Raw genomic sequence first — 19593 nt, 5'->3', positions numbered from 1 at the left:
AAATAGCCCCAAGAAACTACATCAGCAGGACTAATTGTAGACCTCACGTCTGTGCATGGTATTGTGTTTTCAGAAGAGCCAGACAGCAAGACAATTTCTTTAGCACATCCCACCTCTAAGTCTGCACGGACAGGTGTCTAGAATCTGTGCAAGTAGAGCGAGTTAAATTACAAGTTAAAAAGCGGGTTTCTTCCTTCCCCGGGTCAGGGGCAGCGTGAGCCTCTCGGCTCAGCCTAACTCTCCGACCTCTGGAATATCACCCACATTTGCACTGGGCTGCTGGTTCCTCCACTGGGCACCAGTGAGCTCCACCTTTGAACCATATTAAGGCGCCCTTGGTAAATTTTGCCGTATGAGTGATGCCTATTCCCTGGCTGTTTGTTCGCTCTTCAAACAGATTCCTTTATGTCTAGGGGTTTCTCTTTTGCCAGCACCTCCAAATGCTTTCCAGCACCATCATGGGAGCAGATACTGAACAGCCCTCCATAGCCAACCACTCACCAGCCCTTGTAGCTGTGCTAAAAAATGTTTGGTCCCCTCCCCATTCTGCACCCAGTAAGCAAATGTTGTCAACAACACATTACTTGGTCTCTAAAATTACATTTGGGGAAAAAATCTCATTTGGGATCGTTATTTCCTTCTACCAATGCTAAGTCCCATAAAGGTATTAACCAGTAGTTCTCAAGCCTGGCTGTCAATTAGAATCACATGGAAAGCTTTCAAAAAGTTGGCTCCCCAGCCTGACTCCTAGAAATTCTGCTTTAATTGGCCTCAAGTAGGGTCCAAGTATAGCTATTTGTACAAATTTTCTCAGGCAATTTTAATATTCAACCAGGATTGAGAATCCTGAAAAATAAGGTCTGAAAAATAAGGGTGGTGTTACCTGCTCTCTTTGTAACTCAGTTTCCCCCACCCATACAACAAGGATAACAGTCCCCATCCTCCTGGGGTTGTTAGAAGGCAGGAACATGTTAATGTATGTAAATTGCTCAGAACAGCACCTGCCTGGTAGAGAACCCATGAGAATGTTGCTGGCTATTACAGTGAGTGTCAATCCAGGCATGAGCAACAAGCTTAAATCAATAAAAACACTCAATCATACAGTAATTCTTAAATCAGAGAAGCCTCGGTTCAAACTCTTTTTCAACCATTTGCTAGCAAGGAAGCCTTCCCTGAGTCACCCAAATCTCAAGCAGGCCTTTGTCCTTGCAACTACACCATGAGGGTCTTGAGCAAACCAAAATGATCATTCCCATCCTTATCCCTAGCACATCATTCTAATTGCTGACAACAAAAGTCCGGTGCTTCTGTGCACATGACACGCTGCTCCTCTACGAAGCTCCTGGAAGGAGCCCTGACAGTCTGGGTCTTACCTGTCGCATCTCCTTGTAGTTGTGATGCTTAAAATCCAGGTCATCGGTGGTGGTCATTTCATTCCGTCTGTGATAATAGTTATTAGGATCTAGGGACAGAAATGTAACTTTGAGTGCATCCACACCATTCTATTACTTGCGTTGCCTCTGTTATGCGCCTGATTCAGGCTAAGCACTGTGGGGACAGCAAAGTATTGCCAAAACAGCAGTCTCCAGTGAATAATGTTCACACAGAGGTGAGAGTGCCAACCTACAGGAAGCACCTGAAAATGAGAATGGCCTAGTGGTTGAAAGCACAGGCCCTGGAGCCAGACTGCCTGGGTTCAAATCCCCAGTCTTCTGCCCATGTGCTGTGCAGCCTGGGGTAAGCCACTTGAGAAGTCTTGGCCTTAGTTTTCTCACCCATCAATTGGGATAATAATGATCCCTCCCTCCTTAGTCTATTGCTATTATTCAGGGAGATAATCTATGTCCCTGGCAAACTGTCAGCACGAAAAGAACGAACGAATGAATGAATGGACTGTCACAACTATGTGCATGTGCATGGAACTTTTGGAAGTGTGGAGACTCCGATTCATTTCTTCCTGGCATTCATGCTCCTTCTAGCTTTCCTAGCAGAAGCCCTATACAGTTTGCAAACCGCAGCCCCCTACTTCTGGAGGCAGAGCTCATGTCCCCAACTCCAAAGGTGTGACTCGACGGGTCTAAGGCCATGAGAGCACAGACCTCCTGGCCCCTCTTACTGATCCAGATTGAAGGGGTAGACTTTGCCGGCACAGAGGAGGTATGTGTGAGAGTCTCTCCACCAGGCATGGAAATATAAGCGCACGCTGCCTGGCTACTGCTGCCGCCGTGTTCCAACCACAGGAGGAAGCAGCCTCCAGATGACTTCAATGTCGTGGGAGACCAGGGGAGAGAAGAGAAAGAACCCCCGGAGCATCACGACCTACTGGATCAGCAACTCTGGAGCCCACCCCTCCTGGAGACTTCCATGCACGCGAGGTACAGGCAATCCAGTGGGAGCTGGTTCTCCATTCTTTGAAGCTGAAGTCCCTAACTGGAATAATCAGAATGTTTTCACAGCCCCTCTGAGGACTGGGAACTGGGGGTGGGGGGAAGGAGATGGATGCTCTTCACTTGATTCCTATCTGTAAAGGTCACCTTCTTTGATTCCTGTAAGCATGTATTGCTTATACAATTACAAAAACCACCCATATGTCTTAGTGTCCCATCTGCTAAGACAAATATCATATAATGGATTGGCAGAACCAGAACGACAGTAATTATTGGCTCATGGCTTCAGAGGGTAGAGGGCTTGCTTCCTCCAGGGTCAGGGGCATTCTTTGGGGTTCTGCTGATTTACAGCTTCTACTCCTCTTCTCTTCTTAAAGACTTTCTCTTTTTTTTAATTCTTTTTTTTTTGTCTTTATTTTTTTTAATGTTACATTAAAAAAATATGAGGTCCCCATATACCCCCCACCCCCCTCACCTCACTCCTCCCCCCATAACCACAACCTCCTCAGTCATCATGAGACACTCATTGCATTTGGTGAGTACATCTCTGAGCACCGCTGCACCTCGGCTTTCTCTTCTTAACACCTCCAGTAATAGGGTTAAGGCCAACCTCATTCATTAGGCCACATCCTGCTAAAAACACCGCCTTCGAAAGGTCCCATTCACAACGGGTTCATTCCTACAGGAAAGGATTAAGATTATCTCTTTTTTCCCCCAGGGGAACATAATTCTACCTATCCCATCACAGAAGAAAAGGAGAGGACAGGGAAGAGGAAGAGCAAAAAGAGGCTGAAAGGGCGAAGGGGACATTTGCAAAAAGGGGTAAGACAGAGACCCACAGCCATCCCTGCGAACACCTGCGCCTGGAGGATGCAGCCAGCACTCCTGGCCATCTCCGGTGTTCCTCTAACACAGGGAGAAGCTAGTGCTTCACCCGGGTGAACCTACTAACCGGGCCATGTCAGCAATGCTGGAATCACACCAACCAGCCATTTGGTCCAAGTGGCTCGAAGAACAGCTGCAGAGACAGTGGCAGTGGTGGACAACGGAAGGATGGGCTCTTGCTCCCAGTAGTTTCAGAATCATCAGGCTCAATTCAGGCCACGCCCCCGCAGCTGCCTCATTCCCCAAGGCCCACTGCCTGTGCTTCGTGGGGAGCCTTCCTGCCTCTCCAGCAGGGTCCCCTGCCAGGCTTTTCATGTACATGACCCTCGTCTGTGGTAAAGACCCATGTGTCCATGGGCCAGATTGCTGGCTGCCTCCTGAACCAGGACCCATGTTTAACAGAAGCCCAGCCACGGCCAGGCCCGGGAGGAGAAGCCCTGCGCAAGGCACTCAGCACGTGTGGGTGCCATTGGCTGAGCCGGCTGTGTCTGGGCCCCCACAACCACAGGTCATGGTTGCCACAACTGAACTTCCCAGGGCTGCCCGGCTTCAGCCTGGAGAACTGAGGCCAAGTGCAACAAGCTGACAATCAAGTACAGAAGACCCAAACACAGAAAACACAGGGTTTACTATTCACAAATGCTTGGCCAATATTCACAAAGCTTGGCCAATAATACCATGAGAAACAAATGACCACCACGGAAAGGGGGAGGCGGGCAGAATGGCACTTTTTCTAAGACAGAAAGCAAAAGCAATTCAGGTTTAGCCAAAAGCCCCCACTTATTTTTCCAGCACTTTCCTTCTGGGAGTGCAGGTAGAACACGCCCTCAGGCAGGCTGCCTTCCCTTTTCTGAACCTCTGTGTTTCAAAGCAAAGGTAATGCATATTTTTCACATTCATTTGCACTTAACTTACCCACATGCTGTTTTCTAAGAGCTATTCAATACCCTCAAAACCCCAGGAGCCTCTTTCCAAAGGACTTCAAAGCCCCCTTCGTTTTTGAACACAAGTTATGCCTTCAAGATTCTTAGAAAGGTTTGAAGAAAAACTTAGAACCTTAAGTCCAAAGCTGCTCTACGTTTGGCAACATCCTTCTTTTCCGAAGACAATATGCTAAGGATACTGCCCAGAAGTCTCAAAAGTGCAGGGGCGTATATTTCACAACCTTCAGTCTCTCGCATTTTGAACAGCTACTTCTCCACCTGCTCATTTATTCTGATTGGACAAAGTTCTATTGAGAACCTACTAGGAGCCCTGCCCTGCTGGACCCTGCCTCGACCTAGTCAATTATTCAGCCAAGGCCAGGCGGCCAAGCAGACCTGCACAGCTCCGGGAACCTAGCCGCGCAGCTGCCCTTCCTCCTTCTGTGGACAAAAGAACCCCATTCTGTCATGGGAAATCTGTTCCGGGTGGTGTGGGTGGAACTGCTGCCCCCATGCGTGTGAGCACATGTCCCAGGTCCAGCCAATTACGATGCACTGCCTCTGGCCACAGTCCCTGGTCCAGAGATGACCAGTGATCCAAGCTGGCCTAGTCAGACTTTTCTTCCAGCTGTAGGCAGAGTCCTTGCCTGCTGAAGGGCTCCCCTGGAAGGAGGAGGGGTTGGGGTGCTCTGGGGCAACCTCCCTGGCTATAGGACAGTGGGGGCGGGGCCGGACCACCTCAAGAAGGCCCAGAGATACTAGCCCTATTTTTCCCTGAAGCCAGAGTCACATCTACCCCTGGAATGAAGTTTCATTTATGTGAGCCCAAAATTTCCATTTTTAAAGAAGCTTCTTTGAGCAGGGCCCCTGACATTTGAAAGAAGAAAAGTCCCCACCGATTCCGTCTGCGAGACCTTTATCCTCGCAGATGGAGTGCTGGGTGATCAGTCTCCTGCTTCCTTCCCACCGCCGTGTTACACATCACCGAAGCCGAGAACCAGCTGGTTCCTTCTGGAACACCTCATTAAGGGGTGTGTGGGGCCGAAAGCATCTTTCCAACCTTACTGCTCCGCTTAAATACTCAGGCATGCTGCTCTGCCCATACTGGCACGTCCACACCCGAGCACGCCCGCCTCCTCGCCCCGGTGCCCGCTCTTCCCACTCAGCCTGCCCACCCCCGTGGTCAGCACAGGTCCTGGCCACTCTCAGGAGCCTTCCCGGTCACCCTCATTTCAGTCATTTCTTACTCCTCAGGCATGGGCAGATTTTTTAAAAAATCCTTAAATCACCTGGACCACCCTTCCTCTCCTTTCCAGAATCCTTCCCATGTCCCTGGTGCAGATTTCTTGGTGCCCTTGAGCTCCCCCTTCACCAGGCACCTAGGCCACACTGCTGGGAAGTTCTCCCTTCATCGAGGTGATGTCTACCCGCCCACTCTCACTTAACCCTCCTGTGATGACGTCCTCTCCCTTGGATGTACGAGTTGCTGACAAATTTTGAAGGTCGCTGTCTCTGTCCCTGCCTAAGCATCCTTCAGTCGACCCCAGGATGGTTTCCGCCACTCTCACCATGTCAGTTTTCTTTGCACATGATCTATGTCAATGGCTCCCCCAACCCATGGCTTTTAGGACCAAGTACTTCACCTCTGAAGTGGTTTAACCACAGGGTGACCAACTTGTCCTGGTTTGCGGGAAACTGTTCTGGTTTAAAGTGGAAAGTCCCATGTCCTGGGAACCTGTTCGGCCCAGGTGAATCAGGATGGTTGCTCATCCTACTTAACCTGTCCAAATAACTCTCGGAACCATCTCTTTTATTATAGGACAACTTAATCAGGCAGATAAAGATCACTTTGGCTTGTTACGCATCATACCAGATGCATACAAATGCTTTCTGGTTGAAAAATGAATCACTAACTGGCCAACCCCATGCTTTGCTATCTCAGTGACCACAGTGATTGAGAGGACAACCCATGCTTTCATCTTTGGCTAGATCCAAGCTGCGTTTGACCAATGCCTAGTGATTTAGGAAAACGGCGCCTTATTGACCTTGAAGCTAAGGACGTCGCTCACTGAGCATGTGCTATATGCCAGACCTGCACCAGATGGGGGGCCTAAGGGCAAAAGTTGCCAGGACCCCACCAACAAGGGACTCAGGCAAGGCTCAGGGAAGGAGGATTTGTGTCAACAGACACTTACACGACCGTGTTGTAAAGACTGTTATTCTGTCTTCTGTTTCAGGAACGACAGGTGAGAAAGAAAGAGACAAGAGGCATATCGAACTCTAGGGCCTTCTCTCCGGCGTCAGGCAGGGCCAGCAGGAATGGGCCCCATATTTGACAGCTTTTCTGAACACTCTGACATTCTCAGGTCCCTTGGTGCACATCAGCAATGTGCTTAGGAAGATGGAGGACCTAGGCTGAGGGGACAGTGGAGGCGGTGGAAAGCCACAGCGCCCCCAAGTGGGCAGGCGTGCTCCGCCTGGAGTATTCAGAAGAATCAGAAAACCACTCTCACCCCTACCCAGGCCCCATGGCGGTGCCCACCAAACACAGCTTAGAGTTTCTTGGTCCCCAAACAAGCACCTGTTCACTACCCAGAACCTATATTTAGTGTTCTAGTTTGCTAAGCTGCTGAAGGCAACATACCATGAAATGGGCTGGCTTTTCACAATGGGAATTTATTAGCTTACAAGCTTATAGCTTCGAGGCCATGAAAATGCCCAAATGAAGGCATCATCAAGGCAATGCTTTCTTCCTGCAGACCAGCTGCCGGCGATGCTGTACGCTCCGTCGCATGCCAAAGCATGTGGCGGCATCTGCTGGCCTCTCCCTTCTCTGCTGGGCTCCTTTCCTTTCAGCTTCTTGCTTCTGTGGCTTTCTCTCTCTTGTCTGATTTTCCTTCTCTTATAAAGGACTCCAGTAAGAGGATTAAGACCCATCCCAAATGAGGCGGGTCACACCTTACCTGAAGCAGCCTCATCACAAGATCCTACGTATGAGGGGTTGAAACCCACAGGAATGGATCTTTAAGAACATGACTTTCTGGGGTACATACACACACAGTTTCACACCACATTTAGGAATAGGAATAATTCCAGATTATTACTGGATTCCAATTACTAGAATTCCAAAGGGAACCTTAGGATTCTTGGACTGTTTTGCTTAGCTGTTTGTTGCTTCTGAGTTTGGGATCTAGCTTGAAATGAGGAGGCTCTCACTGAGGAGGAAAGGGTTTTCTTTGTTGGAAAGGGGGCTCACCTGCAATCAAGAACTGCTGGCCTCTGATGTTTAAAGTATGCAGAATTTTCAGTTAGCTTGAAAAATATGGAAATGGATAGAGCTGATAGTAACACATAGTGAGTATAACTAACACATAGTGAGTATAACTAAATGGGATTGTGACTGAAAGGGGCAGTCTAGGGATGTAAAGTCAACTGAAAGAAAGCTAGAGAATATTCTAGGGACTGAATAAATGGTGAACTCAGAGGTGGATGAGGGTTGTGGTTAATAATACAAGAGTGTTCAGGGAACGGACTTTGGCCCAGTGGTTAGGGCGTCCGTCTACCACATGGGAGGTCCGCGGTTCAAGCCCCGGGCCTCCTTGACCCGTGTGGAGCTGGCCCATGTGCAGTGCTGATGCGCGCAAGGAGTGCTGTGCCACACAGGGGTGTCCCCCGCGTAGGGGAGCCCCACGCGCAAGGAGTGCGCCCCGTAAGGAGAGCCGCCCAGCGCGCAGGAGGGAGCAGCCTGCCGAGGAATGGCGCCGCCCACACTTCCCGTGCCGCTGATGACAACAGAAGCGGACAAAGAAACAAGAAACAAGACGCAGCAAAAAGACACAGAAAACGACAACCGGGGGAGGGGAGGGGAATTAAATAAATAAAAATAAATCTTTAAAAAAAAAATTATAATACAAGAGTGTTCTATGAATTACAAAAAATGTACATCACTAATACAAGGTGATGAGAATATAGTGATACATGGTAAAAATACAAATAATGTAATTTATGGACTATAGATATGGCAATATTGTAATATTCCTGCATCAATTCAAAGAAGGTACAATATCAGCACTAAGGGTTGATGATGGGGGGTATGGGATATTTTACTTTTGAACTAAGGAAAATGTTCAAAGTTTACTGGGGTGATAACTGCACAACTCTGTGATGTAAGTGAGAGCCACTGAGTGTGCACCTTGGAGAGAATGTACAAGACACGGGACTGGATAACACATGAACCATGTGGTGGAAGATGGACTGTGGCTAACAGTACAAATAGTGTTCCCTCATGAACTACAACAAATGGTCAATGCTCATGCCTAGTGTTAACAGTGAGGGTGTATGGACAAAACGTACTAAGTGTACACGGGACCACAGCCAGTGGTAAGAGAACCATCACGTTCCTTCCTAATCTATAACAAATGTTCCACAACAGCATAAGGTGTTGGTGGAGGGGTGAGGTGCAGGAATTCTGCACATTATACTCGATGGTTTTGTAAGTTCACAACTTCTCTAATAAAAAAAAAATTAAGCAGATAAAAAGAAAAGGAAAAAAAAATAATTTCTGGCCTCATGATTCCTTTTATGTGATATATCTGGAATAGACAACTCCACAGGGACAGAAAGCTTTAGACTGGTGGTTACCAGGGCACAGGGGGCACGGGGTGGGCGAGAGGCAGTGATTACTTAATGGCTATGGGGGGTTTTTAGAGGGTAATTTTTAAAAGTCCAGAAACTAGACAGAGGTGGCAGATGCCCAACGTGGTGAACTCACTAATGACCGCTGTAGCGTACACTTTACAGGGTGACTTACAGGCTATGTGAATCTCACTTCAGTTAAAAATGAGAAAAGAATACTGGCTTCCAAGTGCTCCCTGAGGCCTGAGGAGGAGGCAGATCTTTCCTACTCACCGAGAGGCCAGCTTCTATCCGAGGCAAGGGCCCCCCTAAGCCCCGACACCTCGGAGCACAGACCCCTGAGCACGATGACTCCAGCACCACGGGGAGCTGAGCACCCAAGCCCTCTGCGAAGAGCCGGCTCCCCGACCAGAGCAGGTCTCACTGCTCCAGGCCTTCACCTGGTCCTTCTCGCGGCAAGGTGGCTCCTAGAGAGCAAGGCCAAGAGACCCCGGCAGAAACAGGGGGGCTGCAGGCCGCCAGGCGGAGCCTGCCTCAATCCTGGGCAGTTACTATCAGTGCCAACAGCAGACACAGCCAGTCACCCTCCAGCCTTCCGCGGAACCCCACAGAGCTGCGCGCTGCTCGCCGAGGTCTAGGAAGGCCCTCTGATTTCGGAGCTGGCACTGCTTCCCTCAAGGGCCACAGGGCCGACCTGCCCTCTGACCGACAGGAGGGACGTTTTCGGGGGTCCTGCTCTCTGTACAGCTGGCCAAGGTAATCACCGGGGGGCACGTAGACCAAGAGGAGAAATCACCAGTTTCTTTAAGCTCAATAAGGTCGAGCTACCCTCAGGTGCAGGGAGAGCAGGCTGCAGCCAGCAGGTCTGGTTGCCTCCCGAACTGAGAGGGAGACCACTGGGGCAGGCGGAGGTGCCCACGGGGGCGGGAGTGTTCCCTCATTGGACTCTCAGAGCATGGGAGCAGCAACTGTCCAATGTCACCGAATGCCTGGACTGTGCCTCACAAGAGCTTCCAAAAGTGTTGGACATATGAATGCATGAAGGAGTAAATGAATGAATGGGAATTAAAATCAAGCCATATAGGAAAGTCTAGTTATAAAACTATATACTCTCTAGGGTCCAGGAGACCTCCGAGAAGGGACCCATGGGATGTCGTTACCCCATTACTGTGGCAGAATGAGAACGAAGGGCAGGGTGGAGGGCCGCTAAATTAAAGCCGCATCCTCAGGCTTGAGGAAATCACGATGCTGAGCCTGGAGGCCATGACGTGCCCCATACAAGGCCTGCTGGGAGAGAACCACACAGCTTCCTCGCCAGGGAGCTGAACCCACGCCTGGCCTTTGAGATGAGGCAGGAGGGAAATCCATGCTTGCCCAGGGGGTCTGCTCACCCAACCTCAACCCCAGAGACCTCTGCTCAGGAGACCTGCGCGGCAGGCTGTGGCGTCCCTACTCCTGGACAAGCAGAGAGCCCTGTCAGAAGGTCACACGAGTCTGCACACCACCCAGCAAAGACAGAAAACAAAGCCAGGAGGAATCGCGGGCGTGAAAGGAACCTGCCTGCATTAGGAGAAAGGAGGCACAACGTGTTGCCTGGTCAGGGCAGAGCTGGCACCGCCCTTCAGCTGCCCCTCCTGCTGGATGGAGAACAAGCTCCTTCCCACAGAGCTCTAGATACTCTGGTCGACCTCTACGACGCCCGGGACATCTCGGTGCATGCATGGGGACAACTGTCACGCAGACCCGGCAGCCAGGAGCACGGGGTGGGAGCAGTTCCTATTCCCCCAAAGAAGTCAGAGCCATACTCCTAACGCGAAGCCCTGGGTGGCACCAGGGACTCAGCATTGCCTCCGTCCCTGCCCCCATGTCCCCGGGCTCCAGCCCCTTGCCTTGGGGGGCACCTGTGTGTGCCCTGTAAGGTGGCTTGTGTCATCATTTTGTCTGCAACAGCAAAACACCTGAAAGCCCCCCAACGCGGTCTTGAGTCAGCCGGCCTGTGGCTGAACGCAATTCTTCTTCATTAAAAATGTAGCTTCAGAAGCGTTCCCTGGCATCCCATAAGTGTAGCTCTGTAGTCCAGATGGACACAGTTCAGATAAGGGGGAAATCCTGTGAAGAGACCGTGGTATGTGGTCATTCATTTGCCAGTTCAAATATTTCTGGAAACATTATTTATGAAGTCTTAAAAAGCACGACCAGCCACCTCGGCCGCCACAGGAGAGCTCACAGGAAGACGGCGAGGAGCGAAAAGGACAGAGCGCAGAGGAGCAGAAAGAGAGGTAAATGAATTTTTTATAAACCAAAGTTTCAGGAAAAACAGTCTGCAGGCGGAGGTGCTGAGGCCGAGTGGCCGGGCCGTCTCTGGCATTTGGCCTCATGAGCTGTCACCAAGGAGCCACGCAGGCCTCAGGGCAGCAGGCAAGGCCCACTGGTGTCTGCAGGAGCGGGAGGCCCCCGTGCTGCCGCTGGGCCCCCAGAGGTGGCCGCCAGCTCCCCTCCGCGCCGACTGGCTAAATAAGCTTGGGAAGGAAAATGGCCTTATTTCGGGGTGGAAAACAGAACGATTCTGAGTCCATACTTGAAACCCATCCAGATTTCACAAAGCAGCTCTGCCTTTGTGTTGGAATGCCCTCCCAGGACTTATCTTCAAACACACGCACACAAAGAATAACTTCACAGGGAAATATTTATTTCATGAGACTCTCACAGGCTGCCCTTTGCCCTTTACCAACAACAGACGAATTCCTGCTGCAGAGAGAAATCCTGACCTGCCCTTTAAAGCGAGCAGCCTGCGCACTGCGAGCGGCTCGGGAGAGCCGGGCTCCCTGCCTGGCACGAAGGGGCCCAGAGCCCACGAATCACCCTCCTGAAGGCGCCCGCCGAGCCTCCGTGCCTACGCATGCCCTGAGCTTGGGAGAGGCCCAGCTGGCCCTGCGTGGCGGGCAGGCTGGACCTGTGATGGCAATTCCAGGTCTAACAAAAGGGGAACTCTGTTAGTCAGCCAAAGGGATGCCGACGTGAAGTACCAGAAATCTGTTGGCCTTCATAAAGGGCATTTATTTGGGGTAAAAGCTCACAGTCCCAAGGCCGTAAATACTCTGACCCAAGGCAGCCTGAGAGGGGCTTTCTCATCACAGTCAGCTGCCACGAGTTGAAGCAGGAGGTGGGGCATCGCTGCCTGACCTCGCTTCCCCCCACACAGGCCTCCTCCCACTCCTGAGCTCTGTGGGCCCAGCCTCCTGAGGCTTCCTGCTCAAGTGGTCATGCTTAGGTGATCCTCCGGGCAGAGGGCTCGTTGCTTTCCAGGCCTTCTGTATCGGTCCCAGTGTTGTGTTCTTTTCTCAAGGTCAGGGGCAAACTCTCAGGGGAATGGCTCATCTCTCCCCGGTGTCCGTGTGAACATCCGTTTATATCAGACCCAGCAAGGGGACGGGGACTCAGCCTAAGTCTTGCCCACTGATGTACGGGAATCAAAACCCCTGCTCTTACCCGATAATCTAACCAAAGACATCTCAGATGAATAGGATGCAGTCAAAGGGCATCACATCCAGAGGAATAGATCACTTACAAACATAAACTTTCTCTTTTGGGGATTTATAAAATAATCTCAAATTGCCACAGGGACCAAGTCCTAAAGCGAGAAGTACTTCAACCTTCTCTCTGTATCAACTCCAAAAATGAGCACACCTTTTGCATCAGCAATTCCCCTGATCAGAATCTAACTTAAGGAAATAATCATGGATGCACTCAATGATCTAGAAAAGAGGATATTCTCTGTGGGATTGTTTAGAGAATCAAAATATTGGGACAACTGAACTGTCAACTCTATGGAGCAGATTAAAAACATGGGGCTATGTCATTAACCAGAATAGAAGGCATCCATAAAATAGTTTTAATGATGTGAAAAAAGGTTTGTAGTCTAGTGCCTACAAATAAATGTATCATTTGTCTGGTGTGAGTTCATCTAATAAATGTGAGGCCAAGAAGGTAAGTAGATCCAGCCATCTTTCTCACCAAGACAGGGTGTGTGTTCTGAAAACCCAGACTGGCAAAGCCAGATCATGGAGACTGTGGGACTAAGCAATGTTAAATATGCTTTGAAAATGAGAACGCAGTCAATGTCAGTTCACAGTGAGAATTGAAACAGAATGATCTAAATACCCACACGTGAGGGCATCAGAGCTGGCAGCACACTTCCCCCAAGCAGCAGTTATAGAGACCATGATTTGGTCGGGACGAAAGCCACCAACCAAAGGTGCCAGAGGTAAGCAAAGCACATCACCTCTGAAAGGCCACACTCTTCCGCCTCCCCAGAGTTCACGTGTTCCTTCCTGCAGCTTTCCCCCCACTTCCATGGATAGTCCAGCCCACCTGCCACACTGCTCACCCAACACTCCAGCACCGCTGACCCCACTCACATCCCTGCACCACCGTCATACCCAGGCCCTGCCAAACCACCTTATCATAGGTTCTGTCCAGACTGAGCAAAAATGATGTGTGTTTTAGGTTGAAAACTCACCCTCGTTAGGAACCGTTGCCTTATACTATCTATATAGCTTTTCTGTAATCTTTCTGTAATCTAAAATCTCTTTCAAAAGAAAGTTTATTATATATTTTTTAAAGTTTAAGGGGATACTCCAATATTGATTCATTGTGCGATAAATTCTCAACTCTGTGATTATATCAAATACCATTAATTGTACACTTTGGATGGATTGTATACTTTATGAACACGTATTAGTAAAATTGATTAGAAAACAAAAAATCATGCATTTCAAAATCACAGTAGGGAAAACCAGAGTGCTTCTATTCATAGTGCTTCTGAGTGGGACTATGGGGGATTTTTATTTATTTTCATTATTGCTTGCCTATGCTTTCTAAATATTCTATACTAGATGCATGTATTTCTATTGCTTGGTTTATGGTATCTGCCTTGGCCAGGTACCTGTTCTCCATCAGCTGCCCTACCCAAACACAAGTAAGGAGGGGGTCTCACCTGGTAATGGGCAGCCGAGGATTTCCATTCTCAGGCAGATGCTCCCATTGTCAAACCAGGACTGTGGGTTTATGCGGATGTAGCGGGCCACCGTGGGGGCGGGCAGCTCATTGAGAACAGGGATCTCTTTTTCACTATTTCCTTCAAATATCTACTTATGCACAAGGGGGAAAAGGAGCATCTTTTAGAGCTGTTAAGAGTCAGCCACCCTCTCACTCAACAAGACCTTACTGAGGGGATGTGGTGTGTGCGGGCATGGAGGGGGAAATCACAGTGAGGCAGGCCTGCACCCTGCCCTGTTTGTGCAGGGGAGGTACTAACATGCTGTAGGAGCTACAAGAGACAACCACAGAGCTACGGGATTCCAGGGGAAGGAGGAGATTGGCAAAGCTTCTGGGAGGAGGTGCCATTTGAATTGGCCTTGGAGGAAAACTAGTTGGACCAGCAGGGATGGGTGGGACTTCAGAGGAGGGACAGCAGTAGTTAAAGAAGCCCAAAGATGGAGACGAGCAACTGGCCCATTCTTCCTGGACCACAGAAGTGTATGCAGGTGGGGTGAGAATGAGGAGAAAATTTGAGAGAGGAGGCTGCGGTCAGATTGTGCAAGACATCTGAGACCACGTTAGCAAAGTGCACTGGGGACACTGAGTAAGAGAGAGACACGACCAGAACTGCACTGGGGACACTGAGTAAGAGAGAGACACGACCAGAACTGGCAACCTGCAGCTAATCTTGGAGCTGAAGGAGACTATTACAGCTGAAGAGCTGTGAGGGGTCCCCCCACCCTTGTGCCAAATGTCTTAGAGGGCCAAGTGGTGGACTGTGGGAGAGGCTGCGTGCCAGTGCTCTCTGATTGGAACAAAGGGTGGATGTTACATTGGCCCTAAATGTAGGTGCTGCTTGGTGCTGAACTTCAGGGCATGGAAGGAGAAATGATGGACCATCAGATTCCCATGGTTGGAGTTGCCACAGAATTAGCAAACATCGGCTGGATATACTTTCATTCCTTCCCATTCAGAGCCTCCCTCAGCCAGGCGCAGGGGCATGGTTAGGTGAAAGGAGAGACTCACCATGTCCCCAGATCCATTCTTAATGGTGACCCATGTATGGCTGTCGTTGCTCACCATAACCTTATAGGATGTCACCCAGTCGCTCCTAAGAGGAAAGGAAACGTCATTGTGCCACACGCTTTAAAAACACTCGCCTGTTCCATGCACAGGTGTCAAGGTAAGGAGCGTGGGTGCCAAAGGCAGACAGCGCCGGTCAAACCTGGCCCCGCCAGCTGTGTGAGCTCGGCCAGGTCATTAACCCATCTGTGCCACTATTTACCTTCTGAAAAATGGGAATAATACGAGTGCCAACCTGAAGGAGCTGGTGTGTGGAGAAAAGGTTTAATACACATCATGCCCTTAAGACAATTCCTGACAATAAGCACAAAGTGTTGATCAGACCCACAAAAAAATACGAACACAGTCGATTCTTGTTATTCGTGGTACAATAGCTATATTCTATAAAGTTGCCACAAACATTGAAATAGAAAATACTGAAACACTGCTTTTAGGGGAAATACCCGGTGAAGTTCCTGAGAGCCTCTGGCCACTTCATTTTTGTTAACCGACCAATATGTAATACTGTGCATGTCTCTGTTTAAAGACACTTTATTTAATATATATTGTTGATTCATTAACATTGAACTCATGGCCAACAGCCCTATAACTCATCCTTTTTTTTTCTCTATTTTTTTTTAAATGTTACATTTAAAAATATGAGGTCCCCATATATCCCCTACCCCCCTCACCCCATCCTCCCACATCAAAACCTCTTTCATTATCGTGGCACATTCATTGCATTTGGTGAATACATTTTGGAGCAATGCTACACCACATGGATAATGGTTTACATTGTAGTTTACACTCTCCCCCAGTCCACCCAGTGGGCCATGGCAGGACATACAATGTCCAGCATCTGTCCCTGTAGTACCACCCAGGACAACTCCAAGTCCTGAAAATGCCCCCACATATATCTCTTCTTCCCTCTCCATACCCTCAGCAGCTACCATGGCCACTTTCTCCACATCAATGCTACAATTTCTTCCATTACTAATCACAATAGTTCCATAGTAGAATATCAGTAAGTCCACTCTAATCCATACTCTATTCCTCCATCCTGTGGAATGGTTATGTCCACTCTACCTCTTTATTGAGAGGGGTCTTAGATTCCACATGGATGATGGATGCAATTCTCCTGCTTGCAGCCTATAACTCATCCTTGAATGAAGCTCATCTAACGCAAGTATTTTCTCCATAAGGCACATCACCATCTACTTGTACTTAGCAACACTAGACAGCAGTTCAGCACTATGCTTGGAGCAACTTTAGTCAGCAAAATCACCAACAAAAGGGAACAAAGAGGCAGAAAGTGTGACATTAAATATACTGCAAAAAGGTGCTCATTTAAAGTATGAAGCAAGAAGGCATGTCACCTGGTTGGACCTCAGCTGGGAACACGCACATTGGGTGAATGCAATTTTTCACTGCTCTGTGCATGTCTAAGAATGACTGCAAAACTACTGCAAGTATTAAGGGATTACAGACAAATTTTAGCAAGTGGGCATATTCAGAAATAAGGAATCCACAAATAATGAGGATTGACTGTACTTAATTAACGTTCATATTGAACATTGACATCACACTCACTGAATACAAATAACATAGTAGCAGCTGAACGGAGTTCCTCATGGCAAGGCAATCCTGGTAAAGGTAACAAATTGGTAGAAATTTCATTTTGAAAACGTATTCAGAAATGTCATTAACTAGAGCCAACCAAACCACAAAAGAAACAGCTGAGTCTCTAAGAGAGCACTCTACTTCTTTTGGTCTGTCCCAGCGCTCTAGTCCATCCCTGCCCAGTAAGAGTCCAGTGACGGGTGGGTCTACAGCCAGACCCCGCCCTCACATCCTGCTGCACGGGAATTGCTGGGGTAAAACGGCCGTACTTTGAATTTCCAGCAGTGGAGGTCAACAGGATAGGCTTGGGGGACCAAAAAAACCTTCACATGGAAACCTTTTTTTCTCTCTGCCTCATTTTTTGTATTACTCATTTCTAAGCAATGTAGACGTATCCCCACTTTTTAACTTTAAAATATTGGAACTAAGCACCAGGTTTTTAGCCTTTTAGAAAATTCTGCTTGTGGAAGCCTTTGGAATCCTTTTCCTACTATGATATCTCCTTGCACCCAAGATTCAGATATATCCCAATAAGGTTTTGAGTTTCCGGTTTGAATCGATACTGTCTGGCAAAGTTTACTTTGAAAGGTCAGCTGGTGCTATTAATTCTGGTCCATCTGACTGACCCATCATGAAAATTATCCTTAGATGCCTTTATACATGCTTGGAAATAAACACTTATTTCGCACCTTCTCACTCCTCCTCTCTTCCCCTCCAGCTTTGTCTGAATTCCTGCTAGAAGCATCCATCAAACAACACATTCCTCCCCTGAGGATTACCGGCTTAGGCCCACGACAGCAGATTCAGATGCATTAAGCATGCCCATGCCCTTTGCGCTGGAAAATTATCCTCACCCAAAATAGCAACCTGTTTCCCAGATTCAAATAATTTCCAAATGACTTGTGACATGGCTCGTCTTGCTGCCTGCTTCTCTGCTGATAACTCCCAACGATGATCTAGCAGGAAACGCGGGATCAGGAAACCTCGCAGCCAAAAAAGACACGACACCAAGAGAGGTGAAAAGGAAAATTCAAATAATTCTCCAAAGAGCAGGAGGAAAAAAAATCAAGGAAATGCGACCCAAGTTACAATTTCTCAAACTTTAAAAGTAAATGAATATGGAAAAATCCCCTACTTATATTTCGATAGGAATGAAACGGCTGCGTGGCTCAGACCTTTCTTCTGAACTGCAGGCTTACATCCAATCCTTTGGCCCGCTGGCCCCCATCAGTTACGTTTCAGAGACTTCTCAAATATAACCCACCCTGATCCACCTGATTTCTCTCTCCCCCTGCACCCCAAAATTGTGCTCCTCCAGCATCCCTGCCACAGGAGAGGCACTGCATCCACTCCGGGAGACCCAACCCCAGACTCACAGAAAACAACACCGCACCCCTCTTTTCCTCCCCCTCCCCGTATTGATTCCATCCCCAAGTTCTGCCTATTTTGCCTCCCACATCTTTCTGGAATCTTCCTGGCTCTCTACAGCTCCCACTGCCACAACCACAGCTCATTCTCTCAGGCCAGGTCTCTCACGGTCACCTCTAATTGGTGCCCGGGTATTTAAACTGCCTGCCCCCATCTGTCCTGCAGTCAGAGGTTTACATTTTTAATGGAACATTATCTTGCCATTCCCCGCCTAAAATATCACTCCTATTTTAGTACTAAGACCATGATCTACAAGAGCCTTGCTTATCTCTTATTTTCTCTGCACCTTTCAACCCGTCTACTGATGATACTCTTATGCCTCAGGGCCTTTGTATACACCATTCCACCCTGTCCCCTGTCTGCCTCTAAATTATTCACACCTCATATCACTTATAAGAAAAGCCTGTTGTAAACCTCCAGTCCAGCCAAGTTCTCTTATTATATGTGTTTTTCTGTCATAGTTTAATTCTGCTTGTGATTTTCTACTCTTTTCTGGAATTATCTGCTAGAGTCTTTACCCCCATTGGTGAAGAAGCATCTGGCTCATAGATGGAGGAAGGTGAGATGGTGGCCCTTTGAAGGTCGTGATAGGAGGTCAAGCTCCTGGAGGGCAAAGTATGAGGGGCGGGGCGCAGGGCCAGGTGCTCTTGGACAGATGGAGCAGAGCAGAGCCAAAGCTTGGTGGGACCTCCTCTGCCAGGCAGTAGGTAGCCACTGAGGCATTTTCAGCCCAGGATTGATACGATCAGATCTCTACTGTAGAAAGATCCCTGGCTGGATGCATCTATGATTTGCACACTGAGAAGTGTTTTAAATAACCTAGTCAGAAGGACAAATACACCCCCACCCCCTGGAACTTCAAGCACTGCAGTTTAAACTCCTTCCTAGCCTTTCTCCAGAGAAGACAGAGGCTAGACTAGGGGGAAATGGACACAGGCTGTCCTGCTGGAAGGCTGCTGCCAACCCAGGCAGGACAGCAGATACGTGGGCAGATGGATTTTCAGAGGTATCGAGGAGGCACAGTAGATGGGTTTCGGTTGGATGTAGGGGCAAAGGGGATATTGGAGTCAAAGACACCCCCCAGGCTTCTGGCTTGTGCAAGACTGGGGATGGTAGCACCAGTGTAACAGCTGCTGCTTGGGGGAAAGGTCATGCATTCAGTTTTCATCCAGCTGAGTTTCAGGGGCCAGTGGGTCACCAGTATCTGTGGGCATAGGTGTCTAAAGGCAGTGAGAGAAATGGATCTTAAGCTCCAATAAGATGTCAAGGTTGATAGAAATTTAAATAGCCTTAGCAGAAGATTCCATGGACTGTACCCCTGACAAGGTTATCTGGAATGCAAATCTAAATTTAAAAAAAACAATGCCCAGTATGGTATTTTATTGAAGAACAAAAATGATATGCATGCTGAAATGACACCGGTGATAGTCATTCAGCTCAATGAATTTCCATAGCCTGGGCAACAGGGAGCCACGGGTGCATTTTCAAGCACCCCAAATCAAGAAATAGACACTGGCAGACTTCCTCGTTTCTCTTCCAGTCTCACCCCTCTGACAAGGAGAACCACTGCCTTGGCTTTTATATCTATTTTGAGAGGTACCAGGGATTGAACC

The 19593-nt window shown here is 48.6% G+C and overlaps 1 protein-coding gene across 2 annotated transcripts in view; it reads right to left on the bottom strand.

Annotated features, from left to right (window-relative positions):
* Nucleotides 1–19593, bottom strand: part of CPXM2 (carboxypeptidase X, M14 family member 2) — a 128372-nt gene that overhangs the window by 30698 nt on the left and 78081 nt on the right. For both annotated transcript variants that reach the window (XM_004446677.4, XM_058298174.2), the window contains 3 exons: nt 14897–14981; nt 13827–13977; nt 1374–1462 (listed from right to left, as the gene is read on the bottom strand). In XM_004446677.4, coding sequence (XP_004446734.2) covers nt 1374–1462; nt 13827–13977; nt 14897–14981 — 325 coding nt within the window. The remainder of the gene's footprint in view (nt 1–1373; nt 1463–13826; nt 13978–14896; nt 14982–19593) is intronic.

Source organism: Dasypus novemcinctus, chromosome 6 (assembly GCF_030445035.2).
Source record: "Dasypus novemcinctus isolate mDasNov1 chromosome 6, mDasNov1.1.hap2, whole genome shotgun sequence".
In the NCBI taxonomy this organism is placed as follows: domain Eukaryota; kingdom Metazoa; phylum Chordata; class Mammalia; order Cingulata; family Dasypodidae; genus Dasypus; species Dasypus novemcinctus.
The sequence above is the reverse complement of the archived record's forward strand: the minus strand, read 5'-3'. Positions and strand labels throughout refer to the sequence as shown.